The sequence below is a fragment of the Cupressus sempervirens genome, chromosome 1 (assembly GCF_028749045.1).
Source record: "Cupressus sempervirens isolate cs-2001-9-10 chromosome 1, ASM2874904v1, whole genome shotgun sequence".
In the NCBI taxonomy this organism is placed as follows: Eukaryota; Viridiplantae; Streptophyta; class Pinopsida; order Cupressales; family Cupressaceae; genus Cupressus; species Cupressus sempervirens.
Window position 1 is genome coordinate 63,387,692 of NC_143118.1, and position 24,747 is coordinate 63,412,438.

Genomic DNA, 24,747 nt, shown 5'->3' on the forward strand with positions numbered 1-24,747 from the left:
TATCAAAAAAATCATCGAAAAGAAATTCCATACAACAACAATAGATGGAGGAAAAGTTAGAGCTGGTGAAACATAGATCCCACACTTTACACATCATAAACAGTGAGTAATATTTCTGGTTTTATAGTCTATTAGCACTCCATACGACCTAGTCAGCACGTCACAATCAATAACTATAGTCGGGTCCTTCAGACATCAAAGAAAGAAGTACCTGTACATAGATATACTAATCAAGTAAAATCATCATAAAACTCTCATTTTCAGATTAGCATAATACATAAAATCTATTTATATTTTCAGATTGATCCTTATTATATTGGAAATTATTTTTGGATATGTTGTCCTACATTTTGTCACCACAAAATGTTGGTAACAACATGAAACTTTTTCAAAATAGTTTCACGTTTCTCTAAGCTTGAATTTGATATTCAATTGCTTAATGTTGATCGATCGATCCATTTCAATTCGTATATCAAATCATTTTACTGAAGGCTTTTGTCAATTTTTTTTTGTTTTGCTTTCTGTCGAGCCTTTGCTAGATTTTTGAAGCCTTCATTATCCGTTCATTGCTTTTGAGTTTGCGTTTGTTAGTTTTTAGTCATGTGGTTTTGCTCATGTCATGGCTTTTAGTTTTCTCTTAGATTTTATCTAACCTAGAGTTTAATCGGAGTTGTCAGTCAAGAGATATAGTGGTTTTAGTGTCTCAAAAGTCGACCTTTTTGATGCAACAACACGAATTAAAATATCATGTTATATGTTTAATTTGACATTCACTTTTTGAAAAATATAACTTAAATTCATTTTATGTTATGTTTTTGAGTTACTTTATCTTTTAATTTTTCACTTAAAGTAACTATAGTGTATTTTATGTTATATTTTTAAGTTGAGTTACTTTTTGATTTTTCATTTAAGTGACTATATTAACTATATCGTTCAATTTAATTTTTAGTATTTAAATCAAATGCTCTAGTAAATATTACTTTTTAAATGATATTTACATATTATATTGTTAATATGATATGTAAATATAATTTATGTCCCACTTAAGTAATATTTTAATGAATTTAAATTGACATGTGTTTATTAAATCACTTAAAGTCATCAAAAGTGGACATTTTATGTGTCATTATATGTAAAATCCATCAAAAGTGGACTTTTTACATGTCATTATATATAAAGTTCAACTTGGAAACATAAATCCATCAAAAGTGGACCTTTTCCATGTCTTTGCATATTTAAGTTATCAAAAATGGACTTTTTATATGCAATCACATGTAAAATCCATCAAAAGTGGACATTTTGCATGTCACTACCTATAAAGTTCATTTTGGTGGACCTTTTTGATGTCATTACATCAAGAGTCTATCATAAGTGGACCTTTTTGATGCTATTGCATCAAAAGTGAAGTTTTAATGCCTTCACATCTAAAATGTGAGATGTATTTTAAAACATGCATCCTCCTCCAAAAGGTCCGATTTTGCTTGTATGCATATTTTAAAACATGCATCCTCCTCCAAAAAGTGCGATTTTACTCCAGTACACATTTTAAAATATGTTCTTGACTCCAAAAGGTCTGATTTTATACTAAGACATGTTTTAATATATGCTATGGCCTCCAAAAAGTCCGATTTTGAAGAACTTCATGCCTTTGCCCTTCAAGAACCCGATTTTGATCATAAGTGGAAATTTTCTTGATGGATTTACATGAAATCTTTTCCATTTGAGGCATTTTTGATGGGCAATGAGTTTTCTTGCAGTCAAAATGGATTCAACAAGCTAAAAAACATTTTTGGAAGCTCCAAACTAGGGCACATTTTTGAAGAAATCAGCAAATAACTCCATTTTTGGTCCATGTTTTTGCTCCATGCCAAATTGATTTGGCTTTATTTGGTGTTTGCATGGCATCTCAGTGCATATTTGGTGTTTAAACACCAAATCGATTTGATCTTGATTCATGGTGGAAAACTTTTTTTACCAAAAACGTTCCAAGCATGAGCATCTCAAAAACGTTGGATTTTGGAGCAATCTTAGGGCATGTTTTGGTATCTTTCAACACCTTTTCCTTGTTTCCTGCCCTCTTCAATTCGAATTTGTAAAAGGTTGAAAGATTCAAACGTTTTTGGAGAATTTTTCAAACTTTGGAGCATCTTTCTCCTTTATTTTTGGCACTTAATATTCATGTAAGTGGACTTTTTCGTTTTTGCTATTTAATTCTTGCTTATCTTGCTGATTTTATGCACGTAATTGCTTGGTGATTGCCACTTGTTGAAATCTTTGCCATGGAAAGTGCATTTTTCCTTTAAAAATGAAGAAATTGTTCATTTTCATGTTTTTGGTTCTTTCCCAAGTCTCAATTTCAAATTTGAGGGTTGAAGTGTATTGCATATTGGCATGTTTGAGTCACTTTCCAAAGGTACATTTTTCTTTGTGTTTTTGTGTTTTGTGTTTGCTTTGTTTGTTTTCTCCACTTTGGAGAAGTCACAAGTTCTTTACCAAGAACTTGACGTTTCACTTCATATGAAAGCATCATCACGTTCCACATTTCGTTTCCATGTCACAACACCTTACCTCTCACTCAACGAATGCGATTGCATGTTTTCCATCTCATTCACCATCCACACATGCATGTAATCTCATTTTCCACGTCCATTTTCACTCATCTCACTTTTCGCATCCATTCACATGACACGATTATACGAAATGCCTTATGTGTAATTGCATCTCAAAGGTCCGATTTTGATTCAAAGTCACTTTTTGAAAAGTCAAAAAGATGTCATTTTCATTTTTCATGTACTTTGACTTCATCCTTTTACCAAAGATGACTATAAAGTTTATTACATAGTAACACGGGGACGCGTCCCCCCCCTTTTTGCCCGACGTCTCAGAGACTTCAACGCACCGGAGACTTGGGGACTCCGTCTCCCCGTCCCCAGCGGTGCCACTAGATTCCACCACCTCCACCGAGGATGGGAGACATCCTGCTATTCACTATTTGCAAATTCAACTATTTATGTTTAATGTTCGATGTTCCAATTCAATCCAATGTTTCAAGTATTCACTCTTTTACATATTTACATCCTATATTGCAATACATATTTTCATAACTAATATTTTTAAATACCATATGCATAGATATATACACCCCTCTTGTCCCCTGCCGCCGTCCCCCCACCGTCCCCCCGCCGTCCCCAAATTAAGGTCCCTCTGTCCCCCCGTCCCGGAAACTTGTCCCCCCGTTTCGCCGTCCCCCCGTCCCCTAGGGTGGTGTAACTATGGTTTATTATCACTCCATTTTCCATTTCCATCCCTCCATATGCATTTGCGTCTCCATGAGAAAATACATGTTTTCAAATCTTTCCATGCTTTGCACCTCATCCCATCACCCGCACTAACATGTAAAGCGCATCCTCCATCCACATTCGCATGTCATCTCACTTTCCATTCTTCATAACATGTTGCATATACATGTAATCCACTTTCTGTGCAATGACATCTTGAAAGCTCAAGTCACACTTTTAAATCCAAAATTTCTCCTTTGCATGCATTCCCATGCGCCAAGCACTTTACTTCGGAAAAGAAGAAGAAAAGAGTTAAAGATGTTGATGGAAAGTTGTTTTGAGTTTAAATCTAGACATTGTCAATAAGGTTTTCAAAGTGTTAAAGAATCTAGAATGTGTCAATCTACAAAGGAGAATTCACAACCACTTGAACTAGAAAAAGCTTAATCACATCAAGCTATCAAAAGACACAACATCATGGTTATCAAGGTGAATACAGTGGCGCAAAATACAGGAACTCCCGATCCTGTTATCATCCGGGAATCCATCACCAAGTACAAGGCTCTTCAGAACAATCCCTAAGATTGTTTCAATTCTCTTCCATCTTTCCTCTTCTTCTTCTTTCATATTTGTAGTTGGAGAGAATATATTACATGAAAAGATGTAAAGATGTAATGCGAGTTGCATGTATAGTTGCATGTAACCCTATTTTTTCTCTTTTAGTTAGACTAGGTCAAAGTTAGTTGAGTTGCTCCCACTTTTCTTCCACTTTTTTCTCAACTCTTGTGCCTATATAAAGGAGTGCCCCTCATTGTAAAATCATCATTATATTTATGCAAGAGAGCTCTGGAGAAATTGTGCCAGTAGAACTTTGTTTGTGTAAGCACTATTTTGAGAGAAAGTGAATACAAAGGAGCATTTGAGACTTAACTTTGATTAAGTGAGATTGTTGCTTGCATGAGTTATAAGCTTTGTCTATAATTCATCTAAGTTATCTTTGATTCATGTTATCTTGTGTTATTGGTAATTGTATCCCGTGAATTGAATAGAAAAGAGTCAAGAAGCAATTGGAGCCAGAGCTTTGACCAGGAGCAATTGTGGAAGTGTATAGCTAGAAGTTTTGTCTGTAGCTTATATTTTCTTTTTAATTCGCAAAATAGTTAAGTTACTTTTACTTTTAAGAGTCTTTGTGCCCTAATTGTAAAGCTTTTCCATATAGAAGTACGATCGGACTTAGAGCCAAACCGGTACATTTTCAGCTAGCCTTTGAGTTAGTGAAGGTTTATCGGTATCACTATTTCCAGCTCTTGATAGAAGTGTAGTTAGAGATTCACCCTGCCCATTACTTGCTCTACGAGTAAGTGGATTCTTTTTTGAAAGTTAAGAAGAAAGGATATTGGTAATACCCATTTTACAAAATCTCTCGACTTCTTGCTTACCTTGAGTTGATCCAAGGAACGGTGAGAAGGGGGAGCCTTCCCTTTAAGGTAGGAGAGACTTTGTCTCACACGTTGAGGCTGGTCATCCTATTTTGTGATTGGATTTATCCAAAACTGTCGGTTGCAAAATATCCACCCAGCAGGATACATTGTCAGAAGCATTCTACATGTAAGATTTTAGAACCGATAATTTTTTAATCAAGACAATCCCCATCAACATCAACTCTACCACTATTAATTTAATTTGCAGAACTTGGGTTAGAGACTTTTATCAGAATTATTGTTTGACAATAGAATCTCTGCAAATTAGTTTTGATCAATTCCTCTGTTGCCAAAATCTTAAATTTAAGGGTATTGATAGTATGTGTAAAAAACCGAAATATACATTATATTTATAAGAAAGAGAAGAATCATACACAAGATATATATGAAAAGAAGACTATTTCTATTTGAATAAGAAGGAATTAGACAAAATCCAAAAAATTACATACAAGGGACATTGCAATGGTACCAGAGCATGATCCTACCATCCTGTAGGGTTAGAGAAGATATATGGGAATCATTCACTATGGAAGAATAATGTAGGAAGATAAGCGATAAATCGACAATGATGTGTCCGTGCAAGTACATTTGAAGAACATATACCGGATTTATATGTAGTCATATAATCAGGCTTATACAGTCTTTAGTACATTCTAATGGTCTCAATGAAGAATTTAGCATCAGCACATAGTTACTTTGAACTATAAAGCAATTCTCTCAAACAATGTTGATCCTTATACAAAGAGAAAACATAATACAACGATCTAATATATAGATCAAACTTCTTGGGGAAACATAAGAAGACAAGAGTACTAAGTCCCCTCCATCAAGTATGCCAACCCCTAAGTGGGGCCAACAGGCATAATGATTGAGTGTTGATTCGGTGCTCTTGGGCGTGACTAGAAAGGAGAAATGGGGGATAGAAATGGCAACATCCTAAAGGGATATCCATAAAAGCCTAGGAAGAGATATAAAGTCTGGGAGATTGGAATTATAATTCTGAGAATTCTGAGTTGGTGTATGCAAATTATGCTAAGGTAAATAATTTTCCCTTTTCCTCTTCTATTGTGATACCTGTGTTTAAGAAGAGCTGCAATCTGGAGTTAGTGTTTTCAACCTGGAGGACAAATCTATTGTGAACTTTTTCATTAATTGTGGTCTATTTTTGGGAGTTGCGTTTCATATTAAGGAGTTATTGAGACTGTATTGGAGGCCACGTGTAAACCAAATATTGTGGGATTGCCTGGGAAGTGGAACACTTTCATTATTCCATTGATTTAATGGTCTGCGATCCCTGTGATGCCAGTGTTCACCTAACTGGCCATAGCTAAGTATTATGCCCTACGTTTCTACATGTATGGGCTGAGGATTGTGTGAAGGAATTTGTCTGCAATCAAGGAGGGCAGTAGCAAATCGGCAAGGGTCTGGCATTTGGGAGTTGGGACACAATAATTGATTTCGGGTTGTAGGTGTATGCTGGAAGCAAGCATTTTCTCCATAGGAGTTTGGATGGATGGCCTGCATTTCTTCATTCGGCTATCAAATTGGTGGTGGGAGTGGTGCATTTCGTGGTTAGAAGACAATCATTGTTTGTGGCTGGGAATTGGCGTTGAGGAGCCAATGTTGACAACAAGAGGGAAAAATTGGTGGGACGACTTGCCGATTATATTTGCAATCCAGGTGCCATTTAAATAATATGTATTTTTGATTAATGATTATACAAAAAAAGTGCAACGTGGTTCTAATTTCCTAGTTACAGTTTAATTTTCCATATGTCCAATTTAAATCTCTTAAAGTTGATTCATTTCTATAAGAGGAAAATTCAAAAATAGTAAAAATTACAAAAAATATAAGTTATACATTAGTTCTCCTAGTAGAAGCAAGTTGGGGATTTTACAGTGGTATTAGAGGGGTTTCTTGCTAGCCTGCAGGAATTGGGCTTGGTTATTATTTTGATTGGTGCTTACTTCGAAGATAGCCAGAAGTTGATTTTGTTGATTCTGCGTTTTGGAGACATGGATGGTGATCAAAGATTTGTGCCAGGTATGCACTATACTCGAATGGGACATAATTCACCTCCCGAAGAAGGAGAGCCTGAGATTCAGTTTGGTTCGGTTGGTAGTTTGGGTGGTTTTGGTGGCATTGGACTACGATCCACAGATGCTGAGGTTGATATAGATGCCTTGCAGGCATTTAGGAATATTGCAGCTGGGCAACAATAGATGACAGGTGAACTGCAATAGTTGTCTAACACTCTACAATAGATAGCACTCCCTCACGAACAGAGTAGGGAGAGAGCTCAAGATGTTTCCATTCGTTCTCATAGATCTTGAGTCGAGGATAGAACTCAAGATGGTGATAGGTTCAGAGATGTAGATTGGGTTCGAGTTGAGGATCGTGGTGGATTAGCTGACAGAACTGACATGCATATTGGTACTCATGACACGCTGCAAAGGCCCACGTCTTTGAGACCTGAGGTGAATGCGGTCAGTATTGAGTCTGAGGCCACTGCTTTTGTTGATGACATGATGGCACGCTTTGCAAAGTGGGATGCTTTACCAAAAGCTATTAAAGATCACTTGAATTTTGATAGGTTCCTAACTAAAAAATGGGAGCATTCCAGAGTGAGGTCGACACCTTAGAGACAGCAACCTCGATAGACTGAGTTATAACAAGTTGTCAGTAAGATGACATTGGAGCACTTTGATGTTACCAGGAGAGTCATAACGCGAGCTTGGATTCATAAGCTCAACACATATTTGGCTTTACATCCTATGTTAGAAGTGGACACTATTAGATTTGGAGTGTTGCATCTCGATGGAGCTGCCTGTGATTAGTGGTATCGTAGGTTAGTTTCTTTGCGACATGATCATATCACTTCCTATTAGGAGTTCGTGGATTGCTTGATCGAGAGATTTGATAGGGAGGATCCGAAGGTGTACTTCCGTGAGTTGGCTCAGTTGAAGTAGTTTGGTGGATTGGAGAGTTACATCGGTGAGTTCCAGAGGCTTTCAGTCATGGTTTATGATATCTCAGAGCGCAGACGATTGATGTTATTAATGGAGGGATTGACTGAGCCACTCCATGGATGGGTGAAGTCCTTGGACCCATCTTCTCTCCAGGTAGCGATGAGGAAGGCACAAGATTTGGAGTCCTATTCTCAAAGCAAGGTTGCTTCGAAATCTTCTACTTTTCTAGCCGATGATGAGCCCCCACCAGTTGTAGAGGACAAGGGTAAGTCAGTGGGGAGATTTGATGACATCCTCTAGAAAGGATTTGAGGAGGCATCAACTTAGCTATTGGTGCAAGGGGCCTTTCTCTAAAGGTCATATGTGTGCGTTGAGGCGGAAGGGAGCAGCAAATCATGGTATGTGGGTTTACATTGATGTGATTGAGGATGAGTCATCACAACAACATGAGGATGTCGATGAAGATGATCATACTGATGATAGATTTTATACTGTGATGAATATTTATAGTTTGGTATTTGATTCACATGTTCAGGATTTGCATCGAGTACGGAGTTGGTTTGAGCCTAAACTAGATTGTCTGCAGGATGATTGGGTAGGTATAATGAAGGAGAGTGTGTTGAGATCTCCTATAGATTTGTCTCTTAGTGATGTTCTGACTTTTATATCACCAACACATGTATTTGGCGCTATATTGCAGGTCATGTTATTGGTTCTGATGATGGTATTGGATTTCAGTTGGTTCAGTGAGGATAGGGACATCACTTTCTCCTTATGGGATCTCGGTGTAGGTTTTTGTATGATGCCGAATTGCTTAAGGACAAGCAATTTTAGGGAGGGAGGATAGTAATGTCCCCGTTTTTGGCAAGTCTATGCAATTGATGGAGTTAGCTCATCGTAGCGACCCTTGTGAGTTGACAGGGTGTTTTGGGGGTCCTAGTTGTGGACTTACTATTTTTAGTAAGTCAATTTTTGGCAGTGTAGTGGGTGGCTTTGGCAATTGGTCGTCACCTACAATAAATAAGGTTAATAATTGCATGAGCTCTTATTTATACAATAATCATCAAGTTGCATTATTATAATGATATTTATATTATTATAATAATGACATTAAGAAATATTTCATAAAAGTATGTTGGAAAGTTTCAAGTGTTGAGTTCTTTTGGAAAACTTCAACAATTTCTAAAGTGGAGTTTTTTAAGGAAACTTTGGCCAACGAAGATTATAAATGAGAGCTCATTTCATTGGGAAAGGACGCTTGAATATATATTTGCTTTTGTTGCCTTTGTGGCTTTTTCTGTGTCTTGAATTGTGTGCCCTTACTAAAGCATAAGGGTTTCTGAGTTTTTGAAGATTGTTTGAAGTCACTACTAATGTATAGTGGTTTCATTGGTTAAATCTTCTATCTGTAATTATCTGTCTGGGAGATTGAAATTATAATTCTAAGAATTCTGAGTTGGTGTACGCAAATTATGCTAAGGTAAATAATTTGTCCTTTTCCTCTTCTACTGTGATACCTGTGTCTAAGAAGAGCTGCAATCAGGAGTTAGCATTTTCAACTTGGAGGACAAATCGATTGTGAAATTTTTCATTAATTCTGGTCTATTTCTGGGAGCTACGTTTCATATTACGGAGTTATTGAGATTGTATTGGAGGCCACGTGTAAACCAGAGATTGTGGGATTGCATGGGAAGTGGAACACTTTCATTATTCCATTGATTTAATGGTTTGTGATCCCTATGATGCTAGTGTTCACCTAATTGGCCGCGACTAAATATTATGCCCCGCATTCTACATGTATGGGCTGAGGATTGTGTGAAGGAATCCATTTGCAATCAAGGAGGGCAGTAGCAAATAAGTGAGGGTCTGGGATTTGGGAGTTGGACACAATAATTGATTTCGGGCTATAGGTGTATGCTGGAAATAAGCATTATCTCCATAGGAGTTTGGATGGATGGCCTGCATTTCTTCATTCAGCTATCGAATTGGTGGTGGGAGTGTGGTGCATTTCATGGTAAGAAGACAATCATTGTTTCCAACTGCGAGTTGGCGTTGAGGAGCCAATGTTGACAACAAGAGGGCAAAATTGGTGGAATGGCTTGCCAATTATATTTGCAATCCAAGTGCCATTTAAATAATATGTATTTCTGATTAATGATTAGACAAATAAGTGCAACGTGGTTTTAATTTCCCAGTTACAATTTGATTTCCCATATGTCCATTTTAAATCTCTTGAAGTTGTTGATTCATTTCTATAAGGGGAAAATTCAAAAAATTAGAAGCCTCATAAAAATTACAAGAAATATAAGTTATACATCAGTTCTCCAGTTAGAAGCCAGTTGGAGTTTTTACATCCTAAAGGGATATCTATCTATGCCTGGAAAGGGATAAAGTCTCTACTAGGAATTATAGAAATGGATACATCCTAAAGGGATATCCATAGAGGCTTGAAAAGAGATAAAGTCTACCAGGATTTATAAAGATAGATGGTCTTGAAGGGATATCCATAGAGGCCTGTTAACAGATAAAGTCTCATTCAAGGATTATATAGAGGGATGCATCCTAAAGGGATATCCATAGAGAGGTTTGGGATGAGATAAAGTCTCTAGTAAAACTTTTAAAGATGGTGACATCCTAAAGGGATATCCATAAAGGCTTGGAAAGAGATAAAGTCTCTACTAGGAATTATAAGAGATGGGTACAACCTAAGGCACATCTATAAAGGCTTGGGGAGAGATAAAGTCTCTCCCAGGGACTATGAGGATTATTCATGACTCATCATGGAATGAGGTAATATTCAAAATGGAAATGCTATAGTGAATCAAGATAAGTTCTATTGTTTAAATTATTCTTAGGCTTAATTTGAATACCCATATAAAGAACTTTCATGTTTGACTTATAAATATTGCTGTTCTAACTTCAAGATGAAGTTCCTGTTTTAGGATTGCTGGATTGGATATTGATGTTGCACTGAAAGTTCATATTGCTTGAGGACAAGCAATCTTGGCAAAGGCAGATTGTAATGTCCCTCTTTCCTAAATAAAGTTTAATAATAATAGAAGTTGAAATATGTGATTAAATAAATAAATAGAAAAATATAATCATAAAAAATTAAATTGATATAATTTCAATAACATTGATAACTTCAAATTCATATCTATTTATACACTTTTGTAAATTTTTTTTTGATAATATTGAATTGTAGAAGAATTAAAATATAAACTAAATAAATAATTGGAAATGAAATTATATAAGTAAAAAGATAAAATGGTTATTCATCAATGATTATATGATATCTAACTCCAGATTAAGGACCGGTTTCTGAAAATGAAGGTCTAAGAAACAAAACTTAATTTAATAAAGGGTTGTGAGTTTTGGACCAGACCCATGCATCCTTAGGGAAACACAGTAAATATAGGAGCATCCTATACATATGACAGGGAGAGGCGATGTACAACATATACAAATGGTAATGGGGACAATTCAAAGAGATGCAAAAATACTAGGAATTAGTAGTTTATGCTATCAGAAAAATCATTAAATAAGAAATTCTATGCAACAACAATAGATGAAGAAACAGATAGAGTTGGTTGAACATAGATCCCATGATTTACACACCATAAACAATGAATAATATTTTTGGCTTCACAGTCTATTAGCACTCCGTATGACCTGGTCAGCACTTCACAATTAATAGCTATAGCACTAACAAGCATTAAGTCCCTTACTGAACCAGATGGGTCCTTAAGACATCAAAGAAAGAAGTGTTGTACATAGATACAGAAATCAAGTAAGATCAAAATAAAATTCTCATATTCAGATCGGCATAATACATAAGATCTATTTATAATTTCAGATTGATCCTTATTATGATGGACATTATTTTGGGATACATTGTCAGAAGCATTCTACATAGAAGATTATAGAATCGATAATGGTTTTGATTTATAATACAACATCCTTATGTTAGTGGTCGAAAATGTCTAGAGTTGCTGCGATTGAATAATTAAAATGTAATGTTATTCATCAACAAGTATATGAATATCAAACTCCAGGACGATTGATTAACGAAATGACAGTCTAAGAAATAAAACTTATTCAATGAAGGGTCACAAGTTTTGGACCAGGCCCATGCTTTCAATGGAAACACAGTATATATAGGAGCATCCAATACATACGATAGGGGGAGGCCAAGTACAGCATATAAAAATGGGAATGGGGACATTATTCGAACAGATACAAAAATACTGGGAACTAGTAGTTTATGCTATCATAAAAATCATCAAATAAGAAATTCTATCCAATGACAATAGACAGAGAAACAGACAGAGTTGGTCAAACATAGATCCCATGCTTTACACATCATAAACAGGGACTAATATTTCCAGCTTCATAGTCTATTAGCACTCTGTACAACCTGATCAGCACTTCCCAATAGCTATAGTATTAACAAGCATTCGGTACCATACTGGACTGTTAAAATACTAACCTAGATAATCCTACAGGTCTGACAGTACAGACCGTACCTTCTCTTAGTGTTAATATATCTAATGATTGGCACTTAATATTTATACATGCTTCTCCTATAGGTGCCGGCGACTTCCAAAGAGATGCCTTTGTTTGTGTTTGACTAACCTAATATTTAGTTAGTTAATTACTAAGAGTCTCTTGAAATCGCCAATGTAGGAAGAATTATGATTAATGCCAAGTTAAGGGTTATGTCCCTTGAGGGACATATTCTCTAGCAAAGATATATATTTGGTTGTGAATGCAGTTTATGGGACACACAATACACAGCAGTCTGCTCCTATAAGAATTTCACTTCCAGCAAATAATGAGCCTGAAATATTCTATATTATCAGATTGATAATAGAACATTGGATCTGCATTCAAGATAAGTTATAACCTCAACAAACAATCTGAATATTCATAATATTAAGAAGATCATTCTCAGCCATTCAAACTGAACTAAAAGTCTGATCCAAAGAACAAAGAATTAGCAGAATCTTTACATGGTATCAGAGCCAAGTTATTAAATCCAGGCTCTGCAAATTCAGTCATCAGACTTTACATATAGTTAGTAATTTTCTCCTATCTTCAATGGCATATACAATCAGACCCGAGGACAGGTTTGATGGGAAAGAACACTTTGAAGCCTGGAAATTCAGAATCTTAATGATTCTTGAAGAGAACAATGTAAAACAGTTCGTTGATGGAGCATCCAAACAACCCCCAGTTGAATCTCACAAATCCATATGGAGCAATGGAAATAGAAAAGCTATACAAATCATCTTGGATGGAGTTAAAAATGATATCGTACCTATGCTTAACAAACATCAAACTCCCTTTGATATGATGAATGCATTACGAAATGCAAATGAAGTAAACAACGCAACCAGGGTTCTTGCACTAAAAAGACCACTGAATCAGATTCAGATAAAGAAAGGAGAATCAATAAATTCTTATTTCCTAAGAGTTACCAGCATTAGAGATGAATTATCAAGCATAGGAACTATCATTAATGACACAAAATTAACGCTTATGGCTATAGATGGATTGCCAGATTCATGGGAGACATTCGCACAAGGAATAAGTGCTAAAGATTAGCTTCCCGATTTTAACAGACTCAAGAATGATTGTCTTCAGGAGGAATCCAGAAAACTAAAGAAAGGAGGGAAACCAAAAGTAGAAGATGAAGAGCTTCACGTTCTTAATGCAAACTCCTATAAGGGCAAGAAAAAGCATTTCAAGAAGAAAAAGGGAAATCAAAAGAATGGAAAGCCCAAGAAAGATCTATCTAAAATAAAGTGTTTCAAATGTGAAAAAATTGGACACTATAGATCTAATTGTCTTGAAAATTCCAAACAACAGGCAAATTGTACAAATGTCATTAGAGAAGAAGATACTTATAATCCTGAGAACCGTGTTTTGTATTCCTCTCTATCAAATGAAATTTCAAACAAAGCATGGGTGATTGATAGTGGATGTTGTAGACATATAACGGGATACAAAGAAACTCTAGATTCTTTATCAGAGAAGGTTAACGGTGAAGTTACCATTGGTGATAACTCAGCACACTTCGTTGAAGGAATTGGAAATTGTACTTTGAAACTAAAATCAGGAAATCCTCTTCTTCTTAAAGGTGTACTCTATGTACCAGGGATTAAAAGAAACCTAATCTCAATTACAACACTTGAAGATGATGGACACAATGTTGCATTCGTGGATAGCAAAGTATTAATTTGGGTTAAGAACTCTTCCATCAAGAAAGCAAAGTTAATTGGTCAAAGTGAAAGATCCCTGATGGATCTCTGCCGCTAATATGCTGTAGCTTTATTATATTTTTTCTTTTTAATTTTCTTTTTCCTGTTTATTAAAGTTTTCTTGCAGAACTAGACGGAAATGCAGAAGAGTTTGTTTGTTTTTGCGTTTTTGATGATTATTCAACATAGAAATGAGAAGGAGCAAATGATATGAAAAGAGTTTGAAAATAAATAACAATATGCAGCAAAATCAGAATTGATACAAATCGTACTAGGCAGATCTCTGAATTATAGAGCCAAATAAAGGATCCAGTACATTTTCCCTAACAATGACGCCAAACTGGCTGATGGAAAGGACTGTGAACATGCAAACGCCTGCTGCTGATTATCTGACTCTATATTTCAAAGTGTTGCAAATGGCGGCTACTGCTGCAAGGCTCACTTTCCCATGTACCAATAATTGTGCCCAGCTAAACAATACTGCAGACCCAAGCTGAAATGGCGTCCTCCTTCCCTGATAACAGCTGATACCACTGAAAATTCCAAGACCAAATACTGCTGAGGGTTACGTCCCAGCCAGTAAATACCCAATGCTGCTGAGGGTTACATCCCAGCCAGCAATTACCCTGGGGTTTGCGTCCCAGAATGCAAATCATCTGAAAAGAAGTGTTTGAAAAATATGCATAATGATGAGAAATGGCGCCCATCTCCTTATAACCCCTTGCAAAGCAATTCGAACCCTAAAGTGACCCCCAATTGGCGTTGGCTATAAAAATGAATTAAATCTTATTTTAAAGTGACCATGTCACTAGAAAATGACCTTTTCCACCATAGTAATAAATCCGCTCACCGAATTGCCCTGAGACCAAAGAGGAAGATTTAGAGAATTTCAAGACCTTTCCAACAAGCTATCATAACATGGGATACACATCCAAATGAGGCCAAAATTCTCTTATTACTCCAAAATGGCTATTAACTTAGCCTTATTTAAATATTAAATGCTAACTTAGGAAATATTAAAAATATAACCCAAATAGCCACAAACTGCCCAACTGACATCACAAACCATAAAATCATCCTGTCACCTGTCTGTGACTGAAGTCGGAAATCAAGGATCCACTGGCAGTCTCATCCCTAAAATCTAGGGATGCTCCTAAAATTTAGGAAACAAGCCCTATCCCTCTGAAACTGAACCCAAAGGGTCATCTCATGGAAACCCAGCTCTGGGCATGATCATACCTCCTAAAAAGTAGGAATGAACCCTATAAATGTAGGAACTGCCTCCTAAAAACAAGGAACGTCACCCAACTGATCAATACCCACCAGAAAACCAAGTCCCCAATACTGAATAACCATACTGGGTCTCTATCCAACCCTGTCAGCCTACAAGATCCCATAATAAGCTGACTCACATGTCTCTGTTAGACTGAGCTAGAGTGGGGACATGACACAAAGAAAGGGATATTTGTATGAATTGAATACGAAATCTAGTCAATCCATTCAAGCCCTAGTTTACGAAGCTGAAGATTCAAATGAAATATGGCACAAAAGATTAGGGCATCTAAACTTTAAAACCTTATCAACTATGAAAAAGATGGTTACTAGATTATTCAAATTAAATAAAGATCACCCTAGTATTTGCAAAGGGTGTGCTTTGGGTAAAAGCACTAGAAGTCCCTTTCATGATGGTACTAGGAAAACAAATAATGTACTAGAATTAATTCATTCAGATTTATGTGGACCTATGTTTGTTCCTTCTCTTGGAGGATTCTGGTATTATATCTTGTTCATAGATGACTTCTCTAGGAAAACATTGATTTATTTTTTAAAATGCAAAGAATTAGAAGAAATCCGACAAAGATTTAAAAAATTCAAAACATTAATTGAAAATTTTTTAGGTCATAAAATTAAAACCCTTAGAATAGATAATAGAGGAGAATATACCTTAGATTTGTTTAAGAGGTTTTGTAAAGAATTAGGGATTAAGAGGGAGTACATTGTTCCTTATAACCTAGAACAAAACGGGGTAGTAGAAAGAAAGAATAGGACAATTATGGAAGCTGTTAGGGCTATGATTTTTGACCAAAATCTAGAATACTATCTTTGGGCAGAAGCCTCTTGTACTGTTGTATATATTCAAAACAGAAGCCCTCACTCCTATCTTAACGATAAAACCCTTGAAGAAGTATTTACTAAAGTAAAACTCAATATAAGTCATCTTAGAATTTTTGAATGTCTTGTATATATCCATGTTCTAAAAGAAAAGAGAACCAAGTTAAAACCCTCTGGGAGGAAATGTATCTCTGTAGGGTATAGTGAAACTTCTAAAGCATATAGAATTTTCATACCTGAACAGAAAACTATTGAACTTAGCAGAGATGTAATCTTTGAGGAAGATCTTGCATTTAAAAGAGTCATAAGTTCTAATGAACCTTCTCCTTTATCGAGTTTTGAAAGAAATAGTGAATCTGGATCCCAGAGGGAGAACTTAGAGAAGATCAAAGATGAAATTCAAAATATGAATCTTGAAGAAAATTCAAAGAAAAGACCACTTTGGGCCATAAAAACAGTTGAAGCAGCTCAAGACTTTGCTGCACCTTCAGGAACAGTCATAGAAAGTAAAAGACCTAAAAGATTCTCTAGTTATACAATAAATATGATTGATTTATCCAAAATAGAGCCAACCAATCCTTTTGATGCTATTAAACATTCAGCCTGGAAAGAAGCTATGATAGAAGAATACCAATCAATTATGAAAAATGGTGTTTGGGAAATTGTTCCAAGACCTAAAGGAAAATTTGTTGTTTCTTCCAAGTGGATATTTAAAATAAAGCATGTTACTGATGGTGGTATTGAGAAATATAAAGCCAGATTTGTAGCTAGAGGATTTTCTCAGAAAGAAGGGATTGATTATGAAGAAACCTTTGCTCTTGTTGCCAAATATACCTCTGTACGAGCAGTCTTAGCAATTGCCGCATCAAAGGGATGGAAGGTACATTAGATGGATGTAAAAAACAACATTCCTGAATGGAAAGATTTCAGAAGAAGTCTATCTAGAGCAATCAGAAGGATTTGAAACCCACGATCCTAACGCATTTGTTTGCAGCTCAAGAAAGTTCTCTATGGGCTTAAATAGGCTCCTAGGGCTTGGTATGAAAGGATTGATAAATATCTCACTGGCTTAGGATTCTCCAAGAATGAAGCCGATCCAAACTTATATTATAAAAGAGATAAAGATGATATGGTAATTCTGATATTGTATGTTGATGATTTATTAATCACAGGTGATGATCCTCTTATAGATCAATGCAAGAAAGATCTAACTAGAGAATTTGAGGTGAAAGACTTGGGGCTTCTCCATTACTTCCTAGGACTGAAATTACGACAAAATTCTGAAAGTATCATACTTAATCAAGGAAAGTACACATCAGATATCTTGAAGAGATTTGGAATGTGGAATTGCAAGTCTATGTCTTCTCCAATGGAGGCTAATTTACATAAACTTAAAGAAGCAGCTGCAGAATCACCTCCCATAGATTCTACTCTCTACAGATAGATGATTGGGTCCCTTATGTACTTAGTAAATACAAGACTTGATATTTGCTATGCTGTTAATGCCTTAAGTCAGTTTATGTGTGAACCGAAGGAGATTCACCTAGTTGCTGTTAAACACATTATGAGATACTTACAAGGCACTCTTAATTTTGGACTCAAATATGAGAAAGTTGCTTTAGATTTGCATGGATTCACCGATTTAGATTGGGGTGGAAGTGTTAAACACAGGAAAAGCACTTCAGGATGCTGTTTCAATTTAGGATTAGCTATGATTTCATGGATATGTAGAAAGTAGTCTTTAGTAGCTCAGAGCTCCACAGAAGCTGAATACATTGCAGCAGCGATGGCCTCCCGAGAAGTAGTATGGCTGAGGAAGTTACTTGTGGGATTATGTGGGTAAGCCATGAATCCTACGATTATTCATTGTGATAATCAAAGTTCCATCAAGCGCTCAGTGAATCCAGTTTTCCATGACAAGTCCAAGCATATTGAAATTCCTTACCATTATGTAAGAGATATGGTAGATAGGAATTCTATAAAATTGGAATACATTTGCATTACAGATTAGATAGCAAACATACTCACCAAACCTCTATCTAGAGTAAAGATAGAATACTTCAGGAGGAGACTTGGTATAGTTGAGTTGTAATCCATTTGTACTTTCTTGATTATTAATAAAATAATTTTATTTTTGTTAGGCTATTGACTATTATGGGCTCCACCATTTTTATCTATTTGTATTCATTATTTTAAGAGGTGACAATCTCTAAAAAATAATGAACACTCGTATAAAACATTATGAGAGGTGATGATCTCTTAGATAATGTGCTAAACAGTAGAGATCTACTGTAAGATCTAGATGAGTTCAAGATCATATTGTGATGTTGACATTGCTATGTTCATGGGTCACAATTTGGATAAAGGAAGAATCTTAGTATTCTCCGAGTTTATCTTGTATTCTGGTAGATCTTAAAACTCAGGATCATGTTGTGATATGGAAATACTAGTTTCTATGAAATCATAACTTGGATAAATGAAGAAATTACTCTTCAAATTTATCCTGTATAATATCACTAGTGTCAGTGTTTTGTCATATCATAGGTTTAAGTAATATGACTTTGTATCATGTGTTCTATGATACCACATAAGAGACAAACAGATATAGAGTATTAATCCTTGCTTACTCATCTGTATTAATGATTGCTAGATATAATATCTCTCTTTAGGATTATCAGGTTAAGAGGGAGTGTTAAAATACTAACCTAGATAATCCTATAGGTCTGACAGTACAGACCGTACCTTCTCTTAGTGTTAATATATCTAATGATTGGCACTTAATATTTATACATGCTTCTCCTATAGGTGCCAGTGACTTCCAAAGAGATGCCTTTGTTTGTGTTTGACTAAACTAATATTTAGTTAGTTAATTACTAAATTGAGTCTCTTGAAATCGCCGACTTAGGAAGAATTATGATTAATGCCAAGGGTTACGTCCCTTGAGGGAGATACCCTCTAGCAAAGATATATATTCAGTTGTGAATGCAGTTTATGGGACACACAATACACAGTAGTCTGCTCCTATAAACATTTCACTTCCAGCAAATAATAAGTCTGAAATATTCTATATTATCAGATTGATAATAGAACATTGGATCTGCATTCAAGATAAGTTATAACCTCAACAAACAATCTGAATATTCATAATGTTAAGAAGATCATTCTCAGGCATTCAAACTGAACTAAAAGTCTGATCCAAAGAACCAAGAATTAGCAGAATCTTTACATGGACCAGACAGGTCCTTCAGATATCAAAAAAAGAAGTGTTCGTACATAAATATAGAAATCAAGATAGATCAACATAAAATTCTCATATTCAGATGGGCATAATACGTAAGATCTATGTATAATTTCAGATTGATCCTTATTATAATGCACAGTATTTGTGGATACATTGTCAGAAGCATTCTACACATTATAGAACTGATAATGATTTGATCAGAACAATCCCCATCAACATTAATTCTGCCACCATTAACTTCATCTTCAGAACTTGGGTCAGAGACTTTTATTAGAATTATTGTTTGACACTAGAATCTGTGGAAATTAGTTTTGATCAATTCCTCCATTGCCAAGATCATAAAGTTAAGGATATTGATATTACATGTTAAAAAACCGAAATATACATAACATTTATAAGAAAGAGAAGAATCACATGTAAGATATCTATAAAAAGAAGACTTTTGCAATTTGAATGATAAGGAATTAGGAAAAATCAAAAAATTACATACAGGGAGACATTACAAAGTAAATGTAACAGAACAGATATAACAAGGAAAACTCACAACTGCATTTCCATTAATCTCGTCGATGCTTTACAATGTATCAGAATAACACCAGCGGTACTTCTAATTCATCCCGACAACCATAAATCACCCAGAGACAAATACATGAACATATTAATATAAAGCTGTCGAGGGGCTGTGAGTGCCAACTGTCAGCAATTGTCGCCCAACTACCTAGCCCTTGACAATACTAACAATTATTAAGTACATGAATTGCTGATAACATATACGTAGTGCGAAAGCTTATGTATGAGAAGATTGTATGCAAGTGATAATGGAATGTTTGCTCATATATACCAGTCCCAGATTAGTATTCAACTTCAATGTCTAAATTAATATAGTCCATGTAATCATAAATATCAGATCAATATTTTCATCAACAACTGCTGAATCAATCTTTTGTCATATTCAGATCAGTAATAGTTATATACAGAATTTTCTTGGTTTCATTTCCCCTTATACTGTGATTATACATCATCAATATCCATAAATTATTGCACAAATCTGTCAATATACCTCTCCTTCAAAGATATTGTTAGAGTACAATTCATATTGGTTGAATAACAAATTAAAAATTGGATCGAAAGAAGTCTCCTGTGGTTGATATTTTTTTAAAGGTTTTGTCCCTATTTCACTAGTGCCGTAACCAATGGATATTACATATAATGTTATAAAAAAATATCTTGAGTATAAATGATAATTTTTTAAGTGGGAAAGAAGTATCTTATTTAAAGGTGCAACTTTGGAGATGATTTTAACTGGGAAAAGCTAAGTTGAAATTTTTTCAATCATCGTATAAGTTTATTTATGCAGGTTTATGTAGAGTATTTTGAAGTTTTTTTGCAATCTTGTACACTAATTTATTTTCATGAAGTTTTGACAATCTTGTCATTTGCAAATTGTAGGATGCAACAATAACAACAGTAACTAATTCATTTGGAGATGTTGGATTTGACTGGGAAGAACCTATGATTGGTAAGGTCCTTGCAAGGAAAAATCAAACAAATATAGATGTCCATATAAAAGGATACCATTTGAAAGCCAACTTGACATCAAAGGTACTATTTGTCAATGCTTTTGGTTAGCGTATACATTGAGTCTTTGTTTCCCACCATTTAATTGCATCTATAAATTACAATAAGATTGGTTTTATATCCATTTTGCATGAGAGGTAATGAATGGCAGAAGTGGTGAATATTATACATGGATGCATTTTCCAAACTTCTTTAGTACTATATAGTCTTGCTTGATGCACTTGCAATATTCTTCATACTATGAGAATACTAGGTCATTTTCTTTCGATCTAGTTGTCTTTACTGTGCCAAGATTATTTTTACTCTTTTTAGTTCGATGCCTTGTAATGACAACAGTGGGTTCAAAGACTGGAGTTAAATCATTTTTATTGGGGTCAAAGAAAACTTGAATCTTAATCTATACCTTGCAAGTTTATAGATTCAACAAGTAGAAACACTGTTCTTTCTGTCTTCATCAAACCCAACAGAGCACTAAGTTTCGAAATTCTCTAGTATGTTTTAAAAAGATTTCTTCAAGCTTGACATCTTATGGAAAGATTGACCCTACAATTGGGTTAGAGGGTAGTTTTGATGTGATTTTTGTGACCACTCCAACATATAGAATAGAATACTAGGTATTCAATCTTCTCTTGAACAAGGAAACTCCCAAATGCTAAATGATGTAGAATATTGTGTGATTGAGTGAAGTGGTCCCAAGGTTTATAATGTGGACAAGTGACTTTTTGTTGGGACACAACTCAGTTTTATGATGTGATTTACTGGTAACCATGTGGAGACATACACCATTCATTCAGTGAGACATCGATTTTCTAAATGCAAATGATTTGGCAATTTGAGCTTTCTTACTAATACAATAAAGTGCAAAAGAAGTTGGATTTAGGAAACTAAACCAATCCTTCTTTTGCCAACTTAAACAACTATGCAAAAGAAGGTTCTATTTATTAAGGATATGTGGATGATTTTCAAATTGCTATTATTCATTCAAATAACCGATTTGGGCGCAGTCTAAATGAACATTCTCAATTGAAGTTAAGTGCTTTGCAATGGGCTCAGCCTAACCTTGCACTGTTACTTGCACTAAGCAAGTACGAGAAGGTATGAACTTAAAGTTTCTCCATGAATCAATAATTATATCTTTCATTCATCTCGTTAAATTTAATAGGATCGCTGCAGATGTAATTGAATTGCCTTCTTGGTATATTCTTTCCAAAGACAACAATCTTATATTTATATTAGAGAAAGGGTCAAGAGTAGACTTGCCCATGAAGGGACATGTCCATTCGTTAACGCAATGATAATTATATATTTCATTGTATTAAATTCTCTAATATAATAACAATATGTAATTTCTCACATAATAATACATATCACATTATATTTATCACGTAATAATAAACTGATATGTCAAATATAACAAGTATATATGAATTATATCTCATATATAATCATATATATTCATAGGCTTATCCGACTGAAGTTACCAAACATCAACACTCTCTCTTAGCTAGGGAGGATAAACACAAGACATATTACACCATTGGTAAATTTAGGCATGACAAATTTTTAAGGATATCTTTGATTAGAAGATATCCACCATTTTGATATCACATTTGATATCATGAATATTGGTCTTCAGAATATATGATATTCATCAAATACTCTGAGTAATCGTCTGCAGAATGTCAACACTTGATACTCACCATGTAATTAATAAGGTAATGGTCTACAGAATATCAACATATGATATTCACCATTTTTATATCACATTTGAGTATTGGTCTATAGAATATCAATATATGATATTCACCAAATACTCTTTGAGTAATGGTCTCCAGAATGAGATGCAAGATGCTCACCAACTACTGTGAGTAATGCCCTCCAGAACATCAAGTTGTATGATATTCATCACGTACTCTGCGTAATGGCCTCTAGAGCATTAATTTGCATAAGATTCACCATATACTCAAAAAATGTTTCTAGGGTATGTGCACACGCATTCTCAGAATGCTTACCATATAATCATCCACCATGTAAATTATAATCTATTATGATCTACATAGATATCGTAAGAAATCCATCATAATAGAAAATTAAGTTATTCTAAGATCGTCACCTTTCAATAACTTCTGCAGATACAAGTGACATCATTTAGAAGTCGTCACTTCCTCATAATGTACACAGGGGGTAGGTCCATTAAAATCACATAATCACGAGGTATATTCATAGATCACAATCCTCTTGACTGTTAGAATTTATTGATCATTGGAGAATCCATCTCATTATGGTCTACTCCCTCTGAATCAATATGACTAAGATCATCGAAGGTTGACTGAATCATATCCTCTATCTGCTCCCATTCTTTCAAGGTTATCTCTTAATGAAATGTCAGGTTCCCTCTGAACATCGATCTTTTGAGCTTCTTATCCAAACTTGCCTTTAACAAAGTGTCAGTCTCCCTCTGAATCTCAATCTCCCTCTAAGTCTGATATCAATCTTCCTTTTCCTGCAAGAACATCTTTGAAGAAGATCAAGGCAAGTATAATACTCGAGAATAATCTGCATAATAAAATCATTCCAATATTCTGTACACAGATTCTCCTTAGAATTCTTATTTCTTGTACATATAGAAGAAATGCATTCGGTATGGACTCTCATATATTCTTACCATGTGTATATATAAGAAATTTAAGTAAAATATTTCAAATTTGAAAGGAGAACTTTAAATTATTTACTATCATAATTTATTTCTATAAGCATATTATATATCCATAGATATATTATAATCACATGTGCCTACATATAAATTCATCTCAATTAATGCAACATATCAATTAAATCTCATATTATTGTTATAATATTAGTAAACACTCAATAGTTATCCATACCAATATTAAATCAACTCTCTATTCACCTAGTAAGAACCCATACCTTTCTTTCATTATATGTATATAAAATGAATTGTGGTGGTTTGCAGACTTACTGCAGACCTCAAGCATTGTTTGATTTCCACGGGCAAGGGCGACCGTGAATGATATGACCTAGTGTTGTTAGCCAATTTGATTTCCTATGAAAATGGTTGCCCATTTGAAATTGCTTGTCGAGCAATCCCTTTTAGCACCGAGGAGTGTCGGTCCCACTTTGGAGGGTGATCGTTGTTTTATTAAATCTTTCCACCTATCAATCTGCGAACTTTTGTACTGCATTGTGATCTGATCCACTTCCCAGTCTTTGTCATGTCCACTTTATTGGTCTCTTCTAATGCCCCTTCAATATACTCATTTGTAAGTTGACGTCACCATATTAATATGCTTATTTGTTGTCACAAAATGTCTTCCACTAGGCAAGATACATCTCATTTGGAAATGTAGTGATTCACCTCAAATCTGAGCCTCCACACTGACATAGAGATGGATCAGTAACTTGTATTTATTAACCATGACCTCAAACCCTCTCCTTGCTTCTCATCAAATCAATATCTGCGCCCTTCATACATCTATGTGGCACAAACACCGTAGGATTCTCCCACTCTGTGGGATTATTGCCCAATAATCCAACACAAAAATTCATAAGCACTCCTGCAGGCATATCAAAAAACCCCAAGGCTACAATCTTCTATAACACTATGGAAAGGAATAAACTTCCCAGGTGGATGTCTATGCAAAGCCTCCTTCACCAACGCCTCAAGGTAAGGCATTTGAGAATGAAGCTTCTCCTCCTCTGCCAAGTTCTTAACCTAAGTTTCTTCAATTTCCTTGAAACTCTAAAACTAGCAGCGCAACAGTGATCATGACAACTTCGTAGATCCATCCCCGAGTCAATATTGTC

General features: G+C 35.1%; 1 protein-coding gene across 2 annotated transcripts in view; it reads left to right on the forward strand.

The window, feature by feature from the left end:
- The window catches only part of LOC149576158 (uncharacterized), a 151,931-nt gene that overhangs the window by 21,028 nt on the left and 106,156 nt on the right, over positions 1-24,747 (forward strand). For both annotated transcript variants that reach the window (XM_089816503.1, XM_089816499.1), the window contains one exon: positions 20,794-20,946. In XM_089816503.1, the coding sequence (XP_089672629.1) occupies positions 20,794-20,946 (153 nt within the window). The remainder of the gene's footprint in view (positions 1-20,793; positions 20,947-24,747) is intronic.